We start from the raw sequence: 17,183 nt of genomic DNA, 5'->3' as shown, positions 1-17,183 counted from the left end.
TGGAAGGCTCACACAGCAAAACTGCATTAAGGCACTGGGGGCATTTGCACATTATGGTAATAAGGAAATCACTGTGAAAACACAGAGCATGCAGTGAAAATAGGATGAAATACTAGCGCCTGTGTTTAAGACAAAATATTTGGATTGTTGGTTGAAGAGGCAGTTGTCTCACTCAGTCTGACCGTGGTGTTTCCATCAACAAGACTAAGAGGATTGCTGTGTCTCCAAGGCTGCTCCCTTTCACCATGTCCCTGATAACAAGCCCATCTCGCTAAACACCACATTACTGCTCAGGCTACAGACTGTGCACAAAAGTATTGCTATTCCTAGACAACACCACGGCCAAACACAGCCCCAGAACAGAGCCAATTTAGAAAAAGAAGGAAGATGAAAGAACACCGTCTTACGTAGAACTGCAATGAAACTCGTTTTGTCGGCCAGAATCCATACTCCAAACCCCAGGATTACGGCGCCCAGAATCTGAAAGAGCAAGAACAAAACATACATGGCTTTGTGTAAATTATAAGCTTAGATAAATAAGAGGAGGCAGTCACTATTATCCATACTTCCAGTTAAAAAACAATCATTCCTTTGCTGTTCCCACCCATCTCCCCTATGGTACTCCTCCCAGGGTAAACAGGATTAGCACAACTCCAGGAAGAATGCCTCAGCCAACTGCACAGGAGCACCAAGATCTGCTTGGCAGTTTTTCACACAGTATTTTAATAGTACATAATGTTGTATGGGAGGACCATTCAAAACAGTCTGGGGAAGAGACACCCTGCTGCTAGAACATTGTCAGAAGCAAAAGGTAAGTGCATTGCTTCTGTGAAGAACCGAGGAAAGACAAACACATTATTTTAAATATTTTTTAAATAGAGAAACCCAAGAGGCTTGGCCCCTACTTTCTGGCAGAATACCTGAGCCTCAGCAGAGTCAAGAGTTATGAAACATTAGCCTTAGCCTCTGCCTTGTTCACCACACAGTCCTATGTAGGGCAAGGATTAATAGAGCAATACATCCCTGTGAGAACTCAGCTGAATCCAGACACTGAATTCAGTAGCCAAGAAATGCATGTATTTTCCCATCTCACTTTGAAAGGTGGGGGAAGCATGCTCTGTTTTAGCCTTCATGTATCAGCAAGTCTTCAGGTTTGATAAGAAGCTGAAAATTGTGCTGTTCAGCCAACTAGGACTGGAAAACACTTGTGCAAAGATCCAAAATAGGCCTTGAAGAAACAAGGAGTGGACAAGAACTGCAAGAGAACTGCAAGCAGCTGTTCTCACATCAGCAGGATTTCAAGATAGGATGAAGTGAAATAAACTAACAGGGCTAAAGACAGATTGCAATTCTGTGCTTCATTAGATAACACTTTAATACTTGGGAGACACGGAAAATGCCAAAACACCGCCAAACCAAGCTGGCAGAGAGGGTTGTATGGACAGGCATTTTTACTCTAGGCTTCAGCTGCTCATACAAAGAAGCTTTTCTGAACAAAGATAAAGCCACAGTCTGAAATAAGCTGCTTGCAAGCTTTCCTGTCTTGGCAGAAGGTGCATCATGTAGTTAGCTCTGGGGACAGCATTAGAAAGTCATCAAGCAAGTTCCCACCTACAAAGCATACTGACTCAGCTTCAGAAAGCATGTAGCTGTTGTATCTCAGAAAAAAAGAATTCCCCTTTGCCTTATGTCCCAACATGCTGCCCACAATGCTCAGTCTGCTGATCAAGCTAGAAAGGCCCCTCGAACATGCAACAGCTGGGACACCTAAAAAAATTCCTCTCAAACTTGGTAGTATCAAGAACTGTTGAATAGACAGTTTAAGGCAGTCTCACATTTCAACTATAGTTTTAATAAGCATTTGTTTTAACAAAAGATGCAAACCGGGCTGTATGTGACATCCCTTTGGTTCACTGACCCTGATATGACACCTCAGTTTTGCTGTTGCTGACAAAACACAGAAGGGCTGCTGAGCTGAGTTCCTGGCAAGTTATTTGTTATGAGGTGCTCAGACTATCCAAGGCCTGTTTTCACTCTGATCTTTGCTCCAGTCCACAACTTGTGCATTTGCCAGGAGCTGCTATGGAAAACACTACAAGGGGAAGGCAGGGAGACAATAACCACAGGCAGGGAGAAAACACTGTCCCATTAACAAGAGTGTATTTACTTCCTAGCAGGATAATATCTCTGCTCAGCATCTTCAGGAGTTTGCATCAGATAACAAGGCTGCTTCTGCCGCTGGCTTGTCTTCAGACCCTCCAGAGAAGAAATCACATCTGCTTTCCACAGAGTTAACTCCTCTGTTCCACTGCTGTAAACTCCTGAAGTGGGGAACAGATGTCTCCCCTCCTCCCTGGGGGGTGGAGATTTCACCCCTGGTTTCAGCAAAATCTCCTTCTACACCAAAGCCAGAAGGATGCAGATCCCTCATTGCAGGGTCAGCGGTTTCCCACAGAGAGGAAGTCAAGAGGGGTTTGGATAAACGAAGCAGTGATGAAGCTGACTCATCTTGCTGGAAAGAGCAGCTGGGGGTTCCCAGCTTTCCTTCCCCAGCACTGCTTTCCTTCATGCTCAGATTGTGTGATGTAACACTGAACCTGGCACAGGGGTCAACAGAAAGGCTCTAAAACTCCAGGCTTTGCTTTAGGTAGCCACCTTCTGCTGCATTTACTGAAGGATTAGAAGCAGGACAAACAGTTATATATTCCAAACAAATAGTATCCAGAGACTGTTAAACTTGTCTTGCAGAGCTGTCTGCCCTTTAAGGAGAAGCATGTGCTGCAGCACGTGTCTGCTAGCCAAGAAGGCAGACGTGTTAAATTCTGATTAGGAAACCAGGATTATACTCCAAGCTTATCTGGTATCTTTTCTAGCAAGCAGGCAGGCAGTCCAAGTAACCTTCTTCCCTTCAACCAAAGCAGGTCAAACCCCTCCCTGAAGTATATCTCCAAGACTGCAAAATACCACTAAGTCCCTGAACTACTTCAGCTATAGCAAACGACCTTCTCACAGACCTCGAGCTGCAGAGATGTGCTGTTTCAATGGCTAACTTCTAAAAAGAGTCACCAGCATCTCTCTACAGACTTCAACCATCAGCAAGGCTGAGGAACACACTTCAGCCAGCTAGGGCTGGCCTGCACAGGGTGCAATCACATAGGCTCAGCTCAAGGTCCAGAGCAGACATAGGGCTCTGTCAGCAGCATTGGTGCTCACCTTTGCTCAAGCACCCTCCTCACAAAGCTCAGCAGCTTCAGAAAAGCAGCACAAGGCATTCAAAACCTGTCTGTGCTGACAGCTCACAGCAACTCAACACAAGCAGTTTCTCTGCTAATTAATATAGTTCTACCACACTGTACAAGCTCAAAAATCACCAAGTACCCTCCCCAATTCAGACCCTGAACAAGAATAATGGAAAAATGTCTCATGTCACCTACTTCCTATGAGATGGAGAGAGTAATGTACACCACCTTCCTCAACATCTGGCACGTGCAAAAACCTTGCCCTCAGTCAAGACAGAAGCACATTCAAAACCTTCACTCCAGACAAGTATCAAGTTCAGCCAGAGCACAGTGGCTTTGGAGACCCCACTTTGACAGAGCAGTCTGAGGGGAAGACAATGCTTGCGCTGCACAGCAGGGTTAAAGAGCTCATTTAAAGCAGCTTCTCCCTTGAGTCAGCACAGACCTTCTCACAATACATCCTACCCTAAAGTTCTTACTCTCCAGGTCCAGCTAGTGAATTAGACCAGCTTTCCACAAGAGGGAGGGGGCTGGGTGCTACACCAGAGGATTGGCTCAGAGCAGGACATGCACAAGACAAAGAACAGCTACTGCCAATCACTTGCCACTCAGACAGAGTATTCAAACTGAAGTTCTCCAGGACCCAGAGAGGGATTCAGCACCTGCCATCCTCAAAGTCTTGTAAAATATAGGAAAGTGCAGCGTGGATGTGGGTCAGCCCAACAAAGCAGTTCAGCTCTGCCTCCTGAGAGCACATATCTCCCCACAGGCTGCCTGCAACCATGCCTGGCTCTGCAGAGCATGGAGAGAAAGGACATGTGGAATAAAGATGCCACAATGACCCTAGACAGCATACACCAAAACCAGTGACAGTGTTTTAAGGTACAGCAGTATCTCAGGCTGTCGTCTTCCTCCTTTCCTATATGCTAGGCTGGCTTTCTTGAAGAGAACTTTCTCTACACAGAGATTAGCTAATGAACTCAGACCGAGGTTTAGGGCATTAAGGAAAACTAGACAGTGCCAGATACTAGGCTTCAGCAAGACTCAAACACTGTCTTAACAAATACAGCTCTGCCTCCCAGGGTAGACTGGCTGTTATATGCTGCTTAAAATTTATCACTTCTTCAAGAGAGGAGAGAGACTGGATGCTGGTATCTGCAGAGGAGTCCTGCACTAGTAGGAGGACAGGCCTGGACTCAGATGATTTTTCCTATCTTTAAAGTGGACTAAATCATACTCAGAAAGACCTAGTGGCACTTGAAATACCTTCCTCTCCCTCCAAGAACCTTCTCCATGGATGCTCTGAGCACCCCTGACTTTGGACCATTAGACTGCAGTTACCTACTCTTGGGATGGAAGGAAACACAGAGAGCAAAAAGAGAGCACAGTAAGCCAAGGGAAACCAGATCCAGATGTGCCTCAAGTTCATCCTGTATGCTACCAGCACAATGCAGCCATGCAGGAAGCAGGAGTGAAGCTGTGTGCAGGGACAGAGACCAAAAAGCAGTGCTCACCTTATCATGATTCACTCCCCTCCCATCTCTCCCAGCCTGACACCTCCTTTTCCTTTCACACTGCACCGATATGAGGATATAAAGGATACCGATATGAGACAGGCTATTTTCTCGCTGACATGTGGAAAGCTGAAACCTTGTACTTCCCCACTACACCATTCCACTGCAAGAAGGCATCACCAATAGTACCATCACTGCCCACAGGACACACAACATCCAGGCATCAGAAAGATGCATGCAAGAATGTGTGTGGCCCTCCCAGACCCAATCTGTTCCAAAAGGCGTTAGTCTTTTGCTAAACCTCACACTTGAAAATAACTGCACTCAGTGGGCTGTTTTATTTCCCCAGACAAGCCTGTCTCAGTCTCCCCTACCTCCCAACTCCATTTCAAACAGGAGACTTGGACTAATTCATCTTGTCACAAATCAAAACCAGCCGTTGGGACTCAAACAAAATTAGAGTTGCTCTTTGAAGCCTGGCTGGCCTATTTAGGAGGGCACTGCCATTACTTGGCAGGTTTTGTAGCTTTGCCGCTCAGGGACAGTTCAGCTGCTGCTCCAGATGTGTCAGAGAAAGTAGTTACAACTACTCTCCTTCTAGAAAGAACCCATAACTTCTGCTTTCCCTTCCCAATGCAGGAATGGAGCTGTGTGCACTGGAGGCAGCAGGTGGCTACTGGGAGTGGAGCTGCTTAGCAAACCTGAGACAAACACAGCAGATGTGACATCCCCCAACTTCAGGGGTCCCCTCCCTCCTTCCAAAACTCTGGCCATTTTATTTAATGAACACACTAGGCCAACATCCAGAAAAAAAACATCTTCTAGCTAACTTTGGTCCAGGCCTTCCTTCTTACTCCACAGATGCTCAAAATACTTACAAGGAACAGGAGGTTGAAAAGGAAGAGGAAGTACTTGGTGACTTTTAGGCAGCCAGACCCCATCTTCCTTCACTTACAGGACCTAAGGGGAAAGCAGACAGACAAGGAGTTATGTTACACACAGGTCCTCTGGGCACCTTCAGAGCAACACCCTTACCCTGTGCAGAGCTCTGGGTTGTCTGGTGGACCTCAGAGCACGTGCACAGACAGCACAGAACACCAGAGTTGCCTTTTCAGGACACCAGCACCACACTGCAGTCACTGTCGCCAAGATTTCCTGGAGAGTGACACAGAGCAGTTACAGAAGAGAGTTGATCACAAACACACTGCTAATTCCATCGCTATTTATACGGACTTTGCAATAGTAGCATTAATCAAAACACCAACCCTAGCTACTACTTCTGGTGGTGAAAAGTGATCCAAGCTACTGCAATTCCTTGACAGCAGTAAAAGAGATGCGTGGAGCTTCTGGAGCAACATAGATTATTAAAGGCAACAGAGATCATTAAGGGGATGGAGCACGTCTCTTATAAGAACAGGCTGTGAGAGTAAGACCTTGCTCAGCCTAGAGAGGAGCTGACTGAAAGAGGACCTCATCAATGTCTGTCTCACCCTGAAGACAGAGTGTTAGAGGATGAACCAGGCTCTGCTCGGTGGTGCCAAGCGACAGGACAAGAGGCAACAGGCAGAAATTGATGCACAGGAAGTTCCACCTGAACATGAGGAAGAACAATTTTGCTGTGCATGTGACTGAACACCACAACAGATTGCCCAGAGAGGGTGTGGAGTCTCCCTCACTGGAGATGTTCAAGAACCATCTGGATGCAATCCTGTGTCATATGCTCTTGGATGACCCTGCTTGAACAGGGAGGTTGGACCAGATGACCACAGTAGTCCCTTCCAACCATTCTGTGGTTCTGTCAGCTTTTCTGCTTCTCCTTCCTGGCCCAGAATCAGTTGTTTCCTACATAAACAACAGAGAACTTTTAAGTTCCTTAAAATTTGCTCTACCAAGCTCCTTGCTCCAAACACACCATGCTACTTTAAGAAAAACCAACCAGAGGAAGAACAATAACAGGCTGGGGTGACCAGCCTGGCCTGGGAAGAAACAGCCCCAAGAGAGAGCAAGGTCAGCAAGGTTCTCTGCTGTCAGCCTCAGTGTACCAAGGATCACCAGAGCCCAGTTTGTTCCTTTGTTCCAATCAAAGGCTTTCGCTTAATCCTATTAAATATTTAGGTTAACCCTGGAGCTAAACTGGTATGTGGGCCTTGTTATAACCGGCCAGCCTTCCCAACAAGCAATGGTCACCCTCAACTACCAGGAGAGAGCACAAGTCTGAACTCTGTGGCTCAAGCTGCTGCTCTAACTTCAAGGAATACCACAGCTACAGACTGTGCTAAGCTCATCACTGCACAGCAGTGATGTTATTGAGATGGGAAGCAGAAGAGATATAAAATGTCAGCCAGCTGTGCTGCAGGCTGGTCTCAAATCTCATCTGTATAGCAGTCATTGCACCTAAGGAGCTCTCAGGTGCAATGTTAGCTCTTGCTAACTGCACAGCCAAGTTAGCAACACCTCAGTCAGTTTTTCTTCAGTTAACTCCTCAGGTCAGAGGCCATAAAGCCAGTTGCACCCAAAAGTAGGTCCTTCAAATGAGCCATGGAAAAGTCCTGTAATAGTTTCTGGTCCAAATGTCAAACACACAGCATTGCCATTTTCAGGGCCCTGGGTGTAGCCATCACCATTGAGTTGGTTCTGTTCCAGCACAGATGCACTGTACAACAGCTGCATCACTACCAACCTAGGAAAAGTGAGTGAAGGCTCTCTGTTAGCAGAATTCCTCCTTTCTTCTGCAGGAGAAATGCTCTCTCAGGCCACTAGTCCTGGAAGGTACCAACACCTAAGGCAGCAATTGGAAAAGATAACTAAGATGTTAATTTTCCCATCCAGGGAAAATTGCTTCACCATGAACACATCTCCTCTTAATAGGATCACAAACCAGAGCCTGGAGTCTGACCAGAATGCAAAGGCAGCCGGATCTCTAGGTGATGATGAGTTTCTCTTGTGGGAGTTACACATGTTTTTCTCTTCTTTAACCTAGCCAAGAACTAAGATAGCTAACAGCTTCCTGCACAATGCACTGGACTTCTTACCTTAAGACATCTGATCCCAGGTGCAATCCTCCTAATTTTCAAACTGGAGCAGCAAGTCCCAGTACTCATTGACTTGCTTCCTAGCACTAAAAGCTGTATGCTGCCTACTTAAACTCTGCCCACATTGTTTTGATTTGTCAGGAAAAGAGATTTGCAAAGCTGTTAAGATCTTTATAAAAGTTATTTCAGCTAATTAAGCAGCAAAGCAAGTTTACTGGGAAAGAAGATATGCCTGAGGTAACAGGGGTAAAATATTGCTATCAGGGCTCTTCTATTCCTAGCTGTTTGTTAAAGGCATACCATCTTCAACGTTTATTAAAAACACAACCCCAAAACAAATATCCAACCCCAATGGCATTACAGCATTATGCACCATTCTCTTCTTGCCACAGGGCAATGTATCTCTTTCATAGCCCCTAGTCATAAAGTAATTCAAAGTACAGTTTTCATGTCAGAAGAGAAAAAGCATGTAAAGGTTTTGCTTCGAGCTTTTAAGATCCTTTAGAGCTTCACTGAAATATTACAGAATTTCCAGTTTTCCATTCTTTGCAAATTAACTTATTTTTGTCCACTATATCAACGAAACTCCTCAAAACTCCATCTTCTGAAATTGCACAGTCATGAGACCAACACTGTCATACAGTAGAAGCAGAAGCTCAACAAAATTTGAGACAGGGCAGGTTTGGAAGCAGATGAGCTTGGAGTTAGCACAACCAGGCATATCCAAATGCCACTTGGTGCCAAAAAACCAACTTAAGCACCATAGCTAGTGCTGCAGTAAAAGCTGAAGTTTGCCTTCCGAAGTTGGTCAAGTTTTGAGCTTTAATGTCTTGCAGCAATGCATGCAAGGTTAAATACATGAAGTCTGCAGCTTTCAAATTCCACTGGCTGTCCACAATTATTTGTTTTTTTCCTCTCCCTCTCCATTCCTACTGCTTTGACCATTTGAATTTTCATCCCCAAGCAGCAGCACCTGCTCTTTTCAACAATCCTGTACATACACATCTAAATTTTCCCTGTCATTCTCCAGATTGATGCCAGCTCTGTAGAGGATTTCACAAGACACCATCAGCTTGCAGAATGGCATTTCTTCCAACCTCTCATTCTCCATCTTGTAAAGACATACACGGTTTTTTATGCAGTGTGTTGCTTTGAAGCCCTAGTGCCACAAAAACTTGGTTGCCAACACAGCCTGGTCAGCTGCTGTGAAGTTGATCCAGGGTGTTTCTTAGCCCAAGGTTCAGACCTAGGACCTGAAGGGAGAACTAATTCCAGGAAGGCATCAATTGATCCAGAACTCAGGGGTTTCCTACCAGGAAGGAATGGAACAAGTCTTCACAGGCTAGACTGGCATCAAGGGATAACTTCCTGTCCCCTTGTGACCTCCAGGTCTCAGGCCCATCATTCTCCCAGCAACAGCAATGATAGCAAGACTTGCATGTGGAGTAGGAACATAAAACCCAGAATATGTGTGCCTGAGGAGATGCAGACAGAGGCCTGCTTTGTTAGCAACTGCAGAGGAGTCCCATCACAGCACAGAGATTAACTTATTTTTGTCACAGGGGCCTGTGAAACTCCCAGTCCCCCTCCTGTAAAAGTTGACCCCAGAGAAGGACAGGTGATATGGGGAGAGCTGAATGCCTCTGCCTCCTGACCTGCATTGGCCACAGAGGCAGGAGAGGGAAAATTCACATGCAGACATTATAACCACACCAGTCAAGGGGCAGAGAGGCTAAGTTAATTTTTAATTGCAATTCTGCTCTATCCAATTAGATCCTGTACTGCCTCGCCCAGCAAGCACTGCATGCTTGGTGCTCAGTGAAGTTAATGATATTTGGCCCAGGCTAGCTCTGTACATGCCTGGGCCATGCAGCTCTGCTGGGAAGGGCTCAGCCCTCCTCCGCAGCTACCCTCACACTCACTCCACAGGTTTCTCCCTGATGAGCTCTGGCAGCTGAAACACCTCAGCTGCCAAGTTACTGTACAGCACAAATAAGGGGCTCATTTATGACTGCAATGAAAGAAAAGAACCACAAAACAAACCAAAGCAGAACAGCTGTGGAAATCACTGTCTCAGTAGATTTACAAAAAAGTGCAAAGATCATGCAAACCCTCAAGGACAGCACACATGTTCCCAAGTGCACTGAGCTCTGACAGTCAGTCCCAATACTCCAGCTCAGGCAAAGAGCATTCACATTTGACTGCATCTACATAGCCTGAGGATGCCGTCCCCTCTTCTCCACATCCTATTGCTTAAGGACAGGAAATGATTGGTTACAAAGAAGCTGCAGGTTGTTTCTGTGTACTTTGACCAGCTGCTCCCCACCAGCACCCCTCAGGCTCTAACACCAGGGGACATAAAACTAAGGTAGACCCTACAGGACGTGCTACTACCAACTTCTACCAGGCTAGGATGGGGTCAAACCAGCACCAGATTTGGCTTTGACGAGCTGCTATTTCCATTGCCCCCACAAACACCTCGAATGCCCTGTAAGGTTGGCATGATGGCTCAGATCTGCTATCCCTCCTGCCTGCTCAAGGAGAAACTTCCAGTTTGACAGATGCAGAGATGCAGCAGACAGCACTATGAACTTAGGTTCTGCACCATACCCTAAGGCTCCTGATCCTCCCTCACATCTTGCATCTGATGTGGAAGGGGGGATCTTTGAGTGAAAGTACAGCTGATGCACTGAAGGAACCTCCAAAGCAGCCTCAGCAGATCTCAAGCATTGCAGGTGCTTCTTGACACATCAAGCAAGCACCACCTTCCTCACTTAGGTTAAGTCTTACACATTGCAACAGGTCATTTCCCTCGACATATTACAAGCCTGGACACTTAAAATACCTAAAGCTGTCCCTGATCCTGTCTCACCTCCCTGTCTTTTCTTTCTCACACCACAACACTGGCCAAAGTTAGCTGGATCCATTTGCAGACAGATTGACCAAGAAATCCTGGAGATGGAACTCCCATTGCTGTACTCAGGCTGCACAACTGGCTCCCTCTGCCCGACTAGCAGGTGTCCTCAGGAAGGGATCAGCATGCTGCTGGTTCCATAAAGATGTTTATCTGCACAGTAATTTGCATGAGGCTGAGGCCATTTTGAAGGCCAGTGCAGTTACTTTTTACAGTGTTATCCCAATCCAGAAGCCACAGAAGCCAGCACACTAGAGTTGCTCACTAAATGGCCACTTTCCAGCTCCAAAGCAGACATCCCCACGCAGGAGAGACTGGGGAAGGGGCAAGTCACAAAGCCATGGGGCTGAGGAGGTCATTCTTTGCAGGATTCTGAACCCTTCACTGCAAAGCCCAGCTGCTTCTCTATCCATGCACATGCAGAACAGACATTTGGCAACCAGAAAGTCTCCCGATCATGACTGATGAGACAGGACAGCTTCACACAACAGTACCAGTTAATGAACAATGACAGAGTTACTAAGTCTCCTGTTAACCAGGTACATCACTGCCCTCAGGGCAGGGACTGTAAGTCACAGCCCCATTAACATACAAAGCATATCCTAAGGAGTTCATCTTGTTGGCATTAATATACAAAGTCCTTGGACTTTCAGTACACCTGGGAGGTACATCTTGTCTCTGGCAAGCAAATAACCACAGAGCTGATGAATGACCCAAGTCTGAATTCACTGAACTTTCCTTTAAGCTTCACTGAGATAATACCAGCTGTGTATTGACCTTGAAAACATAAACAAGATTATGTTTGTCATGGAAATTTTCCAAATAGCATCTCTTCACAAGTTATAATGGAAGGATGGAGGGAGAAGCTGGATCCTAAAAATTAAGGTATATATATTACCTATGATATATATATATATATTTATATGTGTGTATCTCAGTGATAGGGATACACTTTCTTTTTGAAGGAAGGTGTCAGTACAAGATAGAAAAGTATTTCTGCATATTACAAATTTTGAAAACAGAATAAACCAGATCCTCTCCTATTCCATCTACTACTAGAGAGTTTCTTCTGAAGTAGTTGTCTTCAATGGTAGAGGAGATGGTCTGAGGGCTAAGCACAGAAAGACCAGCACAGCTACATCAGCCTGCAAACTGCAGCATCACACTCCATTACCTGCAAACTTCGAACTATCAGCACAGACATGCACAGTGAGACCCTAACAGCATCTGCAAGACATCTGCAGGACAGAGACTCAAACGTGCATGCAGTCCCCCTGCATTTGCTACTCCTGGGGCAAAGGGAGCAGACTAGAGCAAGGCAACAGCTGCAGAAGGTACTGCAGAAATACCACTGTAAAGAACTATTCCTGAGAAATAGTTTCTGAGGGAACTTATCACCTCACAATGCAAAGGTAGACTTGCTCCTGGTGCACCTGGTAAGACATGCAGATTTCTGTCTGACTTCTATAATTAATACACTGTTGTGTGAATTATCTGACTAGCAGCTGCATTCCCCAGCAAGACCCTGGATTAGAAAGCACCTGTAGGACTTCCTATGATGGCACAGATTTTTCAGTATGTTTTATCACAGCAAGCATGTGTTGCGTATTTTGTAAAAAGGAAATGCGTATTTTAGAAATGTACTTCTGATGCTCGATGGGAAGTGATCAGATATTTATAAACCACTATCATATCCTTAAAAAGAAACCAAGTCGACAGTTCAGTATCAAAGAGCAGCAGAGGTTTTAGAAGCGTCAGTTTTATCTCTATGTTTACAAGCAGTGTAACACATTTTGAGAACATCTGGCCTTCACACTTCAGTTTGAAAGCCAACATTTAAGTAGGTCTTCAGTCCCTACAACTGGCAAATTGAGAAAGTTCTTTGCTATTTTCAGCCTACACACTCATGCTTGCACAGCATGACAGTATTTGCAGGACAGGGTTTCTCTGATTTAAGAAAAACTTTCCATACATCAAGACCAGAGATAGAAATCTGCCAAAAATGGGAGGAAAAAACCAACCCCAAACCCGACAAACTGTCCCAGAAGTCATTTGATTCTCCTCTCTCCCTTAAAAAAAAAAAAAAGTAGAAGAAATTAATCAACTTACCAAAAATAGCAGACAGAAGAAATAGCCAAAAGTACAGTTTAGTGGACTTTCTCTTTTTAATTACCACGTATTAGAATGTTAGTTGTGCAACAAGCTCTGCAGGTCAGGTCCAGAAAGAGGTCTCCACACTGACTAAAGCCAGCACACAATGCAGTAAAAATGCAGAGTTTTCACAAAACTGGTTGGGCAACTCTGTCACTTGACTACATTGGCTCTTTAATCGCTTCAACAAGAGACCAGCTCAGCTTTGTTTTCTGCACTTGGAGCTGCCAGGCTGCAAACCTAACCTCTGAAATGGATGTGCCCACCAGCTCCCACTGCCATCTGTCAGTGGCATCAGTGTGTCAGAAGCAGCCCCCCTGCTCTGGCCTGCCCCACACCTTCCCACAGAGGAGCAAAACCTGCGAGCAGGACCTGCACTCCAAACTGCAGCAGGGAGACCAGCACAGACAAGGAGCATTCTGCTTGTGCTTACCTGCTTACCTGATAAGCCTATCCCTGGCATGGTTCTGCAGCGCAGGGGATCCTTCAAAGTGTTTCCCTGTGCCAGGCATCAGCCTGGAAATCCCAGGTGCAAGTTCATGCACAGGACAGGCTCCCCTATCTCCCTTCTCATGCAAGCAATGCCTTGGAGGTCAAAAAAATCTCCTCCAAGGAGTTGCACAATATCCCTCCCAATGCCACTTGGCTTGAAGACACCTTCCTCAGACTCTGCCAGGGCACCCAAAAGCTACCACAATCCAGGCAGGAAGAAAGCCTTTTTTTTCTATTTTATGAAACAGCAACAGAGACTCTGAGACTTAGGTAGGAGCCAGGTAGTATAACTGATTTTTATCTTTCCTGCTTCCTCCTCCCCCCATAAAATGCAAGAGGTCAAGGTCGAGGACTTTTTATTGTAAAGTTCCCCTTCCAAACAAACTGGTTTTCAGTCACTTCCATTTTCTCAGATGCTAAGGCAAGTAACTAGTGGGTGGTTAGATTCAACACACTTATGACAAACATGTTTCTGAGAAGTTACAGCATCTGCTTGACCTGGGAAATGAGGATTTCCTACTCTTTTTTTCAGGAATTAGCAGGGAAAGTAGTTTTACTTCAAGGGCAGGAAGTTTTCCACAGCTTAGCAACTTGCACAACACTTAAACAAACAACTTCTCTCTCTACCTGCCCTCTACTTATTGGGCCTTCACACCCCACATCCCCACAGACAGGTGGATGGGGCTGAGCAGAGCCTGGGCACCAGCACCTGGCATAGGAAGGAAGCTGAGCTTACCCAGCACCACTGCCAGTAATTGCAGGTTCTCCTGGAGTTCATTTCATAGCTGAAGCCAGACACTTCTAAGTCAAAGTACTAGAGATTGCCTATTCAGAAGGGCATAGGGCAACGAGCACTCCCTCGTCCTTCTCAGATTAAACCTCTGGAGGAGCTCAGACACCCTGCCAAACTGTTCTGACTCACCAGAGCAATGAAGTCCCTTGCAGCTGACAGCCCTCTGGAGAATGGAAGCGTCCTCTGCCACCAGGATTCTCCCCAAGACCTCTCCCCTCAGAGTACATCCACATGCTCTCAAGAGGCAGAAAAAAAACCAAACCAACAAACACAGCAAAAACCCAATACAAAGCAAACAGAAGAGGCCTCTGGCTTGTTATTCTAAATGACTGTGTGTCGCCGGTTGGCCACAAGGTTTTCGGGGTGAAGGAAGAGACGAGATGGGCTCCATGATCAGAAGGCTTGATTTATTATGTTATGATATATACATCTATTATAACTATACTAAAAAGAAAAAGAAAAGGAGAGTTTCCAGAAGCTGCTAGCTACCTAAGAATAGAAAGTAAAGAATGAATAACAAACCTTGCTCTCTCGGACTGTGTCCGAGAGAGCTCAGTTGTGGATTGGCCATTATTTCCAAACACTCAATCTGGGCCAATCCAGAACTGACCTGTTGCATTCCACAGAAGCAGACAATCTATTGTTTACATCTTGTTTCTGGGGCCTCAGCTTCCCAGAAGGAAAAAATCCTAAAGAAAGGATTTTAGTGAAAAGGATGTCTACGACAACTGTGAAGCTTTAGAATTAAGTAATCTTCCTCGAACAACAGAAGAGACAGGCTAATAGTCTAATCATATCACATGCTTTGTATCAGACTCTTTGCTGATAGCAAGACATTGATCTAAAGAAGCTGAGGCTTTAACCCTCTAGCCCACAGATTAAGTAGAGCTGGAAGAGTACTGCAAACCCATCATGACTGGAAAGTGAAAAGAAGTCCTACTGGCACAGGAAAGTGCCTCAGGCCACAAGGGGATACATCTTTTGGCTTGTTATGGGAAACAGTCCTTTTACTATTTGGAATTTTAGGAAACTTTGGTTTTGCCAAAAAGAGCTTTTGCTAATATTTAGCTACTTAACCACTCCTGTGCCCATGCTAGTACATTGGCACTGCTACCTGGGATTCTAGAACAGAAGAGCACAGATCAGCAGCTGTAACAATTGCCCCTCCTCAGCAAGATCTGCCCTACCATCACCAGGGGCCTCCAATCTGAAGGCCCCCACTGCAGGCTGACAGTACAGCAATCAGAAGTACAGGATTCCTGCTAGATTCTCACACAAAGTACCTCGTGATCTCTCTCAGACTTGCATACCAGGGAAGACAAGGAAGGCAACTCAGCCAAACCATTTGTTACAAGCAGGCAGGGCCAGCTGAGCCTGGGGTCTCCAACTTCAGTGGTACAGAATCACACACACTGTGCGCTGCCACTGTGTGTGGCAGCAGTGACACAGCCACAGAAGGTCACTCCCAGACCCAGCCTCTGCCCCAGAAGGAGCTGTACTTCCACCAGACCACCCCAGGGTCACAGGAGACCTTGTGCCCTGCTGGAGCGTGGTCTGCCCTGCTGACGTGGGGAGCATTGTCACAGACAGTCTGAGGATGAACATTTCACAACATCCTGACTTTCATGCCACAGATGCCACTTGACACCACTAAAGGGTACGAATGAAAACAGTAAGCTGGAACTATAAAAAGCTCCAGAGGAAGAGATTCTGTCTCAAGCAGCCCCTGTTTCCAAAATGATGACATACAGAGGGCAGGAGGGCAAGAAAAGCCCTAAAGTGCAGGACTTTAAATCACAGATATTTTGAGTCACTTCCTGCTACTCAAAAACTTTCTCCTCAATCACATTTTCCCTCTCCAACATCACGGTAAATAATACAAATCGTTTCATATTTGTAACTGGCAGTACCTGGCCACAATAGCCAAACCCCTTGCTGCCCTGATCACTCTGAAGATGCAACACAGAAGCTATTTCAAACCTTGTTCTGGAACAGCCAGTCCCAACAGGGGCTGCTGTACAGTCTCTCAGATGTACGGCATCATTGTCTAGCACTTTTTCCTTTCACCTTTAGAGAACACTCTCCTCATGCCAAGCTCTTCTGACAGGAGACAGAGAATGGAAAAGAAAGCAACATTGTACAGCAGTAAAAAGCAACACTGTGAGGAGCAAGAATAACACAGCAGGAGCTGTTACAGAAGCTGCAGCGAAGCTGCTTTGTTCCCAGTCTAAGCATTTTAGGAAGTGAAATGCCACAATAAAAAATCTCAGCAAGACAAGGCTGGATAGCAAAGGGGTCCTCTAGAAAACACTTAGCCAGCTGGAAGAGATACCCAAAAACTTTTGGTTGCCCTTCTATGAAGATGCTCCTGAACTCCAAGGCAGGCTGCAACACACAGAGGGGTTTTGCTACCCTGATGATTGATACATTACCATGCAGGTAATCCCAGCAGAGTTAACTGGAGCAATACAAAAACATTGATTAGTGACAGACCTGCCACCTGCAGTTACGATCATTCCTCCAACACCACCTCAAAAATAGAAAATAATCAATCAATCCTTCTAAGCAATACACGTGCTGGTTCTGGACAGAACTCTTTCAAGCCAAGAAGAACAGACATATGGGATAGGTTCCCTAGGAATTTGGCAGTTTAAAAAGACAGCAAGACTTTGAAAAGCTGGGTTTGTTTTGGGAAAAAGAGGGGCCTCCTTGGAGTCTGCAGACCTGTGCACAGTGGTCTGGAAAACAGGTTCAGCTGAACCTGAACCAAGAGAGGCTGGGTGGCTTTTCTTTCCTGAAAAGGTCTCCTTTTCTATATTTAGAGCATAAGTATTTCCAAAGACTATTTGATGGAGGAATGCTAGAAGAATAAGATGGAAAAGAGTAGTTCAGAGGTATTTACTTTAAAATAAGAAAGAACTCAGAATAACTAATTTACAAATAATCCAATGAGCCTCAGTGCAGACATAAACGTTCCCATTTCAGGGGGAAAAAATGCAGGCTGTTCCATCTTTAATCAGTAAATCATGATTGAGGCTAAGACTACTT

The 17,183-nt window shown here is 45.5% G+C and overlaps 1 protein-coding gene across 4 annotated transcripts in view; it reads right to left on the bottom strand.

Moving 5' to 3' along the window:
- Positions 1-17,183, bottom strand: part of CD82 (CD82 molecule) — a 39,362-nt gene that overhangs the window by 13,852 nt on the left and 8,327 nt on the right. For 3 of the 4 annotated variants that reach the window (XM_030950378.1, XM_030950377.1, XM_030950376.1), the window contains exons 2-3: positions 5,632-5,713; positions 408-480 (exon numbers count right to left, since the gene is read on the bottom strand). In XM_030950378.1, the coding sequence (XP_030806238.1) occupies positions 408-480; positions 5,632-5,694 (136 nt within the window). In that variant the 5' untranslated portion in view covers positions 5,695-5,713. Of the gene's footprint in view, positions 1-407; positions 481-5,631; positions 5,714-12,808; positions 12,830-17,183 lie in introns of those variants that run through there. The other variant, XM_030950379.1, reaches the window with a different exon arrangement.

The sequence above is a fragment of the Camarhynchus parvulus genome, chromosome 5 (assembly GCF_901933205.1).
Source record: "Camarhynchus parvulus chromosome 5, STF_HiC, whole genome shotgun sequence".
NCBI classification, from domain to species: Eukaryota; Metazoa; Chordata; class Aves; order Passeriformes; family Thraupidae; genus Camarhynchus; species Camarhynchus parvulus.
Note: the sequence above shows the minus strand (reverse complement) of the source record. Positions and strands in the feature narration are given on the sequence as shown.